Genomic DNA, 10,339 nt, shown 5'->3' with positions numbered 1-10,339 from the left:
TTCTATCAGCTTGACACTGTTTCATTCAGGCATGCACATACACACTTTATGTAGTCTGTACTTTGTTTTATGTTCAACGTTTTACTTTCTTCTTTCCAGCTTTAGTATTATGTTAAATTATTTAAGATAATTTAATTATGTATAGTCTTTTGCACAGTACAATGTGAGTTTTGTAGTTAATGTTGTCTTGTGTAGCACCATGGTCCAGGAGAAATGCTGTTTCGTTTCACTGTGTACAAGCTGAAATGATAATTAAGCCTCTCTGACTCTGACTCTAAATTAGAATAAACATTTAAACACACACATTAGCACAAAAACATTATTTACACATTGTCCATGGACATTTTAATTGGAGGTTCTTCAAACTAGATGTTGGTGAAATTTGTTTCAATGTTATTACTTGTTTCAGAACATCTAGGGGACAAAGTAAAATTTACATTACAAAAATCGTTAAATTGAAAGAAATATAGAAAAAAAAAGTTTTCACTTGCAATTTGAATAACCAAATAAATGTGTTATTTAGTTACACATACATATATAAGTTACAAAACTTTCGGTAACACTTTAGTATAGGAGAAACAATTCTCACGATTAACTAGATGTTTATTAGCATGTCTATAACTTCAGTGTTTTGACTGCTTACACATCTTCTCAAAACCACAAATCCAAGAATTGCACACACAAAATGCAAAATGCCTCACATTTCTTGCAAAATGAAGCACTGCATTCAAAATACCACAAACACATCTCAAAACCAAACATTTGTGTTACATTGCAAACGCCTTTGCCATAATTTTATAGTGTTGGATATACAGTACACAGTTATTCAAAACCTAAGCTGGTGTTTCACTGGTGCTCCTACATTTCTGTACATTGAGATTGAAAGTAATTGGCAGAGAAAGTCACAGTAAACACAAAAGCAATTATTTTCACACATTACAAAAGAATAGAAATACATCAAGCATGAGTAGTTGTGTATTTATAGGCCCGTGTTCAGTAAAGCACAAGTGTGGGCCGCTCATTTGCAAAAAGTGTTGCATGAAATTGAAAACTGAGTCAAGGGCTTAGAATTAGTGTAGGTCGGATTTTGTGTCTAATGTTTGTGTGTCAGGTTTCAGACATTGTGTGGCAAGTAAAGATTTTGTGTGTAAGCAAAAAAAAAACCTGTAATATATTGGCTTTTTATTAAAGTACATATTCTGACCATATTCTAGCAAATTAGGAATGTATTGAGGCAAAACTCATAGTTAAATGGTTTGTTAATATCAAGAAGTGAACATGAAAAAAGTGACCAAATTTGTTTTTGCAATGTTTTAATCATTTTATTTCCCCCCAAAACAAAATGTTATTTAAATGTTTATTTGTAATATTCCAAAAACATCCAAATGTCCAGTTTTCTTGTTTTCATTAGAGAATTATTTAAAGAATCCTAAAACTTTTCTGCCCAGACTTTTCACCAAAAATTTAACGTTCTTTATTTTTTTATATTCTATGACAGTTTTTTCTGTACGTCAAAAAAAAACGTTCATCAAGTACAAATGACATGTTTTTGTGTTCACGGTATCTCTCATGTGTGACTATAACATATGAACACTACAGTATTTAAATTCTATAACAGACATGTATTAAATGTATTATTCATATGCTTTATGAAAGGCTGACTCTGTGAATATCAGTAAGCCTCATCAAGCACATGTTTGTTCTGTGTCTCTATTGTTTCCTGCTGTATGTCAGTCATCAGTGTGTGTTTGGCTTGTGTTTACTGCCCTCTTCAGGTGCAGCAGTGCTGCTCTTCATCACTAGATGCCACTAATAGTGAGTCACATCACTTTATATGTCATCTCTACTTGATGCTTTGAAGAAAATAAAGATTTAAATTCTACTATTTCATTTATCTTTTACTTAAGTTAACTGGATGAAGAATAATCCTTTTCAAGTTTTTAGACTTTTTTTGCTTCCATACAATATCTTCTTTCAGACTAGTGGAAATAAAACATTCAAAATGCACATTTAAGAGTTTATTGTATTGCACTTTATATTTTTGCATCTGTATATTTCAATTCTTCAAAGAGTTATTTTTCTTTTCTTTTACATTCAGCAAACTTCACAGTTTTATTCCTATAGACTGAAAGTCTTTTACTGAGGGGCTTGTTCATTTATCATTCACACTGATTTATACAACATTGGTGAAAATGTCTGTTGACAGTATTTTCTGATGTATGGAGTGATAAAAAGAGAAAACCAATAATAATGCATCAACAAATTTCTAATTTCTGTTCTGGAAATGAATGCAAACGAGTGCATATTTCACTAGACAGTGCCTCATTTGCATATTTAAACATACCATTCCAGAAAACATGGGAAGTGTGATATATATTGTTTAATACACTCGATCCTGTAGCAGTTCAAAGCTGTTGAAAGCCTGGCGTCTGTCTTTATTTCAGCTGCTCGTCCATGGCTCCGTCCTTCACGCCGGCGGCCACCACAGCGAAGAAGAAGCTGGGCAGCAGCGAGCGGATGTAGAGGGCGACCCACGGCACGGGATGGGCGAGGAGAACCTCTCGATTCTGCCGGTTCACCGTCCTCACGATCTCATGGGCCAGACTGCTGGGAGTCACGCCGTGAGTGTTCAGCTTACTAGAGATGTCTGGAACAAGACTCAAAGAGTCAAAACCTGAAGAGCAGCCATTGCTATTTATTGCCTACATAGGCAACTGCCTTCTAAGGGACCTTATTAGAGACAGATTTGTAACGATGTACATAGACACCCAGTCTGTGCTTCATACAAATAGAACAGAGTCTGACTTTAGCAGCTGCTGATCTAACAGTATGATACTATAATAAGCCTAGTTCAGCTCCTTTTTAATTAGACTGAACTGTGTTTTAATCAGTCCTATGAGAAATGAATCCAATATATTTATAATCAAAATCCTCAAAAGCCATTTTGATAGATAAGTTTAGTTTAAGGTTTTCCAGGCTGTTGATTGGTCGAAACGTGCCAAAATGTAAAAAAAAACAACAACAAAAAAAAAAAAACGGAAACACTTGAAACTGAGTAAATAACTAAAGAAAAAAAAATTATTTTATGTTTTTTTTTCTGTATGTCAATTATTGTCTGTGTGTATATATATATGTATGTGTGTGTGTGTCATCTGAAAATAATTTTTTGTGCCACTTTAATTGCTCCATTAAGTAAAATTGTCTTCATTTAAATATACAGTGTATATATATATATATATATATATATATATATATATATATATATATACACAGTGTAATCTAATATATTTGCTTATTTCATGTATACTTCAATAAAAATGTATGAATCATACAGGTTTCTCGATAGTTTTCTGGATCAGAGCAAAGGTGTGACACCGACAGAGTCTAGCAAACAGAAGGTGTGTGATGCAATTAGTGAAGCACAGACTTCAGGAACCAGATGTATCTAAGGGTGTATGTCAGCATTTTTACTGTACAAAATGAACAAGCAGCTACACTGATACTTTGGATAATTGAGCGCTGCTGTGACTCAGGGGCAGTCGGGTTACTCACAGGCCCAGAGGGGGTTGGTGGGCGGCGTTTGGGAGGGAGCGCCGTTCTCTGCTACAGCGTTAATGAAGGTGTGGCTGATGGTGCTGACGGAGATCCCATACTCCTCCACCTCTGCTCTCAGACAGTCAAAGAACGCCTGGACTGCATGCTTGGACGCGGCATCTGAAAACACAACAGATGCAAAGTAGTGCATATTTAATTAATGAATACCATATTTTGCATATTTTGTTAAATTTGAATGGGTGCCATCAGAATGAGAGTCCACACAGCTGATAAAAACATCACAGTAATCCACAGCACTCCAGTCTGTCTGGAGAAGACAAAAGCTGCATGTTTGTAAGAAACACACTTCAAACTGCTTCTAGCTAAAATACGATGTATTCATATGACCCATAATCTATAACAATGCTTCCTCCAGTGAAAAAAGTTTATCCCCTTCTGTCTCTCACATCAAAATACAGCCACATATTTGTTCAGTTTTGGCTGTAAACAGTGCTTGATCTGTGCAGATTCAGACCAGATGGCCTTTCCACTGGATGAAGGGTTATTATAGACTCATATTTTAGTTAAAAATGTCCATTTCTTACAAGCACAGAGCTTTTTTGCTTTACACGACATTAATTGATGGACTGGAGCAATCTGGATTACTTGTGGATTATTGTGATGTTTTAATCAGCTGTTTGGACTCTCATTCTGACGGCACCCATTCACTGCTGAGGATCCACTTGTGAGCAAGTGATGAAGTGACTCTTACAGCATGTACGGAATGGTAGAGCCAGTTTCCCTTGGATGCTGTTGACCAGCACAAACTGACCCATCCGTCTCGTGATCATTAACGGAAGAACGCCTGCAACAAAAACAAGCAGTGCATTAACATTCTTTTCTGCCAGTAAACTGTCGGCATGTTCCTCGCTGTGTCTCTGCAGCCGTCTACCTTTGGCCAGCGTTATGGGCCCGAAGTAGTTGACGTCCATGATGGTTTTGTCCATCTCCAGAGAGAGATTCTGCACCGGTGCTTTGACCTTCATGCTGCTGTTGCATATCAGCACATCCACACAGCCGTAACACTCTCCAATCTCTGTGATCACATCCGAAATGTTCTCCATATCGCTGAAGTCCAGCAGCACTAGCTTGGGTGTGAAAGTCTGAAACAGGAAGTGTAGACAGTGGGAAACCAGATGTCATATCAATGCTTGAAAATACTTGTGGAATTATAGTGGAGGTCAGTAATGTGTGTGTGTGTGTGTGTGTGTGTGTGTGTGTGTGTGTGTGTGTGTGTGTGTGTGTGTGTGTGTGTGTGTGTGTTTGTGTGTGTGTGTGTATAATGACATGGGTATGACACAGGTATTACAAGGAGAGGGTGACTTATGAGGACATAACCCATGTCCCCATTTTTCAAAACGCTTATAAATCATACAGAATGAGTTTTTTGAGAAAGTAAAAATGCACAAAGTTTCCTGTGAGGGTCAGGGTTAGGTGTTGGGTTAGTGTAGGGCCATAGAATATACAGTTTATACAGTATAAAAACCATTACGCCTATGGAATGAACACACTTTTCACAAAAACAAACGTGTGTGTGTGTATTATAAATTGCAGTTTAAAATATATTCAGATAGTAAACTTTTATTTTTAACAGTTATTACTAATAATAATATTCAATATCACTGCTGAGCAGAAGAGTTCATTGTGTTTAGATATGTTTACTGGAGAAAAATGATCTTCATAGTTCTGGTGCACTATTTTTTTAAGCATCAAAGAATGTTGTATTATATATTTTTTATACAGTACCATACCATTCTTTCTTTAGATTAGTTACATTTTTTAATATTAGTTTAATTAATAAAAGTCTTTAAAAGTAAAGTTGAGACTAAAATAGTTTAAAACAAATATTGTATGCAGTTTTGCCTCTAAAGTAACTTTATTTTCTTTTAACTATATTTTTATTGGGGGGAAATGATGTTATGTTGCATAATAAAATGTTCTTTGATCATATTAGTACCGCGTGCTTTAAATAATTACCGTCTTTATACACTCTGCAGCCATAATTTTATAGGTTTTTGCTTTTTAGTAGCAACATTTCTCATGGCAGTATGATTATGACAAAATAAATGAAGTCAACATGTTGTTTGAAACAGGACTAGAGACCCGTGGACATTCAGGAGGAAATCCTGCCTTTGTTCATGACAGAGGAAGAAACGCTGACAGAGACACACAGACACAACCTGAACACTGCAAATGTGAAGAGAGCGAGTGATCACAGTGAACTGATGGTGTCTGTCCTAATAATCTGCTTCAATACTCACTTTACTGGGGTCTGATCCACTGCACAGAGAGTCATACAGAGATTCAAGCTTATCCCAGCTCGGCCCGCACAAAACCAGCCTCGCACCGCCTTCATGAAACAGTCTGGCACATTCTGACAAACAGGCAGAGGCAGGATCAGAGGATGACAACACTGGAGAAATGCCTTCTCAGTGGAGGATACATGCAATGCACATCAAGTCTGGCCAAAATGAGACACTAATACAGTGTAATAAAAACAGATATTATGTCGTTCACTGAAAGATTGAGTTTTTACAGAAAGCACAAAAAATATCTGCCACTGAGGTCAGAAAAATAAACTTCGTTTAAAGTTAAATTAAAGCTTGCTTCTGCCATATGATAAAAACTGAAAAGTATTGTGATATAAACAAGATATAAACATAGATGTGAGAGATATATACTTGCAAAAAAAAAAAAGTCTAAACTGTGAGATAAAAAGTTGCAATTTTTATATATATATATATATATATATATATATTTTTTTTTTTTTACCAGTGCTGGAAATGGGGTTCCAGTCAAAAAAAGACCTTATTGAAAGATAATACTTTCATTTTTTTAAGCTTGAATTCACTTTATTTTAATAAATTTTTCAGAAAGCAATACTTAATATCTTATGCTATTTGAATTATTTAGTAAATGTATCTTGATTTAAGAAAGAATTTAAGACAAAAATACGGAGCAAAAAATATCATTTTTAGCACTGTACAAAAGTGGAAAGACTGGAGGACCTGCAAACAGTGTGATGAAATCCAAAACATGATAAAAGTATTATCTGCTCGTTCCTTTCAGAGACAAATATCTGTAAAGGCGACAAAAGTGTCTGCTGACCCAATCACAACACAGAAACCCCCACAATCCCATCAGTCTGAAAGCACACAGCTCACGTTTTATCAGTCTTTCTGCTCTCTGCTTTCTTTCAGACTCACACTGACTGCTCTTTGTCCTCTGTACAGATGCATTGATGAGATCCTTTCACCAAACCCAAACCCGTCACACATGAACTGTACACATACTTACTCCAAACAATCTGCTTTAATAACAAGCCTTGGTACTGCTTCCTTTAAAAACTAGTACATTATATAATGTTTAACAGATCACATCTCACTTGTTTGGGATTTGTAATTGTTAATAATAATAATAATAATAATAATAGTTGTAAGTATTTAAAATAAATTATTTGTATAGATTTGTGTTTAAAACAAGAATATTTTAAGCAGTTTTAGTTTTAAAGGTATTAAAATATGGAGAAAAACTGATCTTTGATATTAGTATCGAGTGCTTTTAATGATTAAAGTTTTTTGAATTACAGCCATAATTTAGATTTTTGGTAATAATTACTCATGGCAGCATGATTATGACAATAAAAAGTGGGCGATCGTAAAATATTCTCATAAAATAATTTATATTATATATTATAATCCAGTATCCATGGAACAAAAGGTTCTTAAAGATTATTAAAATGTTCTTCGACTAAGGAAAAAATGGTTCTTTTAAGAAGTGACCACTGAAAGGTTCTTCAGGGAACCAAAACTGTTTTTTCTAAAAAAAAACTTTCACTTTGGAACTTTTATTTTTGAGAGTATCGTATTGGAACTAAAAAAATTTGTTGACGCCAAGTTTTATACTGGCTTTCTTAAATTTTGTGGTGAAGTAGTAAGTAATAGACCATTAATTAAGCATTACCGCTTCCCATTCCGGACACAGCATCTGTGATCACCACAACTTTGTTCCGCACCATGGACTTGGACATGAAGCGCATGACCTCATTGTAAACATAGTAAACTCCAGCGAAGACCACGATCAGCAGCGGCAGCACCATAACCGATGGGAGACCCATCTTCTGAAAACCAAGAAAAATAGAGTTCATTTCATAACTAAAATAAAACCTTTGGATGTGAGCTTACAAGAAATAATCCTTCATTACTTTCTAAACGATGTGACAGGTACAATGAATACTTCCTGTTACACTGTGAAAGATGCTACAGTATCATTGTTTTTACAAGTAAATATTTTTGGCTTGACTACATTAAAATGAATAGTTCACCCAGAATTAAAATCCTCTCATCATTTATATAGCATTGCATCAGTGTCTCAGCAATGGATGCTCTGCAGTGAATGGGTGCCGTCAGAATGAGAGTCCAAACAGCTGATAAAAACATCACGATAATCCACACCACTCCAGTCCATCAGTTAACATCCTATGAAGACAAATGAATTATTTTTGGAAGAAAAAAAATCCATCAAGACGTTCCTCTCACATCAAAATCCAGCCACATATTTGTTCAGAGCTGTTTTGGCTTGTAAATGGATGCCAAAACTTTCACTGGAGAAAGCACTATTATGGATTATGGACTTGTTTTAGTTTAAAGTCTTATTGATGGATTTGTTTCTTACAAATGCAACTTTTGTCTTCACAAGATGTTAACTGCTGGACTGGAGTGATGTGGATTAGTTGTGATGTTTTTATCAGCGCTTTGGACTCTCATTCTGACGGCACCCATTCACTGCAGATAATCTGTTGGTGAGCAAGTGGTGCAATGTTACATTTCTCCAAACCTGAAGAAGAAACAAACTCATCTACATTTTGCAAACCCTATGGGTGAGCACATTATCAGTAAATGTTTATTTGTGTGTGAACTATTTGTTTAATGCTGATCAGCTGTATAGAGTCATGTGTGTCTGTAGTTCCATAAAAGTGTGGCTGAGGACAAGATCTATAAATAGCCAAGCTCTCGCCACTGGACACAGAAGCAGCACATATTTGGACATACATGAAGAGAATAGATGTGCCTCACTCACTGTTACTGCATTCAATGATTTAACCAACAAACACTTTGTTGCTTTTTATTAAAACATTTCCAAGTCCAACACAAGCAACAGTGTCACAGATAGATTAACGCCTGACCAGCACTGATATATAGTGTCAATCGACAGCACACACACACACACACTAACCTACATGCAGGTGACCATAATCTGTTTTATTTTCAGTGTACTTACAGTGTGAGTAAAGAGTTAAGCCAGCCTTCGGAGGAAATGCGTGTTGTTGTCCGGTCAGGAAAGCAGACTGCCGTCCTCCCTGTTCATTCAGAGCCAGTGACAGCCGAGTTACTCGTCTGGATCACGGCTCTTTTAATAGCATGTGGTTGAGCGACTGACGGCTCATGCATGTTGTGAATAATCTCAGGCATGTAGAGAGGCATTCAAGGGTACCTTGAGGGTCTTTCTATATTGCATTGTATAAAACTATATATTTTAAGATGTCTTTGGTAAAATTAAATTATACATTCAAGTTTTGAGTAATATTGATTAACTACATATACTTTGCAGTTAGGGTTAGTTATAGGGTTTGGTTTAGGGTTAGTTATATGAAGTAATGCATAACGTACTGCCATTAATACAGTAAGTAGATGTAATATGTATGTGTACACTGTAAAATAAAGCTTTTTATTGATAATGCAAAGTGTAAAATATTGTTAAATTGCACTATTTTTACTGATATAATTTTTATAGATTTTTTCAATGTTATTTTATTGATTGTACTTATGTAAAATATTGTTAAAATGTACAGATTTTATATTTTTTGAAAGATTTAAAAAATGTATTTTATTGATAGTGCGTATGTAAAATATTATTGAAATGCAAATTTTTTAAAAAGATTTTTACATTTTAATTTATTGATAGTGCATATGTAAAAAACTGTTAAGATATACAGATTTTATTTTTTTTTTAGATTTTTTACATTTATTTTATTGATTAAAATATTGTTAAAATACAACATTATTTATGCTATTGCACTGAAAAAGAAATGGTCCAGAAACAATTTTCACTCAGAATTTAAAAGTAAAGTTTTCTACAAAGAAACAGCAAATAACACACTGAACATAAACATGAAATTTGTAAATGTTTTTCTTGTAAAGCCTTTATTCATTAATTTTATTTATTTTATTTTACAGTGCACATAAGCAGTTCAACATGTTACGAGATACATTTTGGGGTCACCTGTTTATAAGACCTTCTGGATTACAAAATATATTAAACAGTTCCAAAGTATATATTTAATTTTCAAAAGATTCTCAAGTGCTATATGAAAGCAAAACACTTTAATTCAGCAAAGATCAAATTAAATTCAACTAAATTAAAAAAGAAAACCAAGAAATTAATGTTCACTTTGAGTTATTGAGAGAAGTTTTTATGGATTCAGTCAATAAACGAATCAAAAACTTTATAACAAGCAATATCCCATAAAATAAGCAACATCCTTTTAAATATTTGCATATTGTATAGAAGCGAATGATGTTAACTTGTGATTGCAAAGATTAACCTCGCTCGTAGCAGGAAAGCATTCAGAAAGGTTTACATATTTATTTAAATAATTTCACAACTGCATTACTATTTCTTTCTTTTTCTTTTTCTTTTTTAACCCAGATGCCATCCTTTTGTACTGAATTGTTCAGTATTGTCC

The 10,339-nt window shown here is 34.4% G+C and overlaps 1 protein-coding gene across 2 annotated transcripts; it reads right to left on the bottom strand.

Moving 5' to 3' along the window:
* Positions 1-1,871: 1,871 nt before the first annotated feature.
* Positions 1,872-9,048, bottom strand: dhrs7cb (dehydrogenase/reductase (SDR family) member 7Cb). Of its 2 annotated transcripts, none has more exons than XM_059531699.1 (7): positions 8,875-9,048; positions 7,558-7,714; positions 5,856-5,968; positions 4,487-4,697; positions 4,307-4,399; positions 3,553-3,714; positions 1,872-2,647 (listed from the first exon to the last, which is right to left on the bottom strand). In XM_059531699.1, the coding sequence occupies exons 2-7, from the start codon at positions 7,709-7,711 to the stop codon at positions 2,436-2,438; spliced, it is 945 nt and encodes a 314-aa protein (XP_059387682.1). In that variant the 5' UTR covers positions 7,712-7,714; positions 8,875-9,048; the 3' UTR covers positions 1,872-2,435. The 2 variants fall into 2 exon arrangements, with proteins under 2 accessions (XP_059387682.1, XP_059387683.1); XM_059531700.1 differs by having other exon boundaries at positions 7,558-7,711; positions 8,875-9,040.
* Positions 9,049-10,339: the final 1,291 nt, after the last annotated feature.

This window comes from Carassius carassius, chromosome 40, assembly GCF_963082965.1.
Source record: "Carassius carassius chromosome 40, fCarCar2.1, whole genome shotgun sequence".
NCBI lineage: Eukaryota > Metazoa > Chordata > Actinopteri > Cypriniformes > Cyprinidae > Carassius > Carassius carassius.
This window is presented reverse-complemented; position numbering and strand designations above follow the sequence as displayed.

Bases quoted from the DNA above. Each gene is read 5' to 3' on its own strand.
- dhrs7cb (XM_059531699.1), bottom strand. From the start codon at position 7,711: ATGGGTCTCCCATCGGTTATGGTGCTGCCGCTGCTGATCGTGGTCTTC. The intron at 4,400-4,486 runs GTAGACGGCTGC...TTTTTGTTGCAG, and splicing joins GCCCATAACGCTGGCCAAAG to GCGTTCTTCCGTTAATGATC. The intron at 2,648-3,552 runs GTGAGTAACCCG...GTCTTGTTCCAG, and splicing joins CACCAACCCCCTCTGGGCCT to ACATCTCTAGTAAGCTGAAC.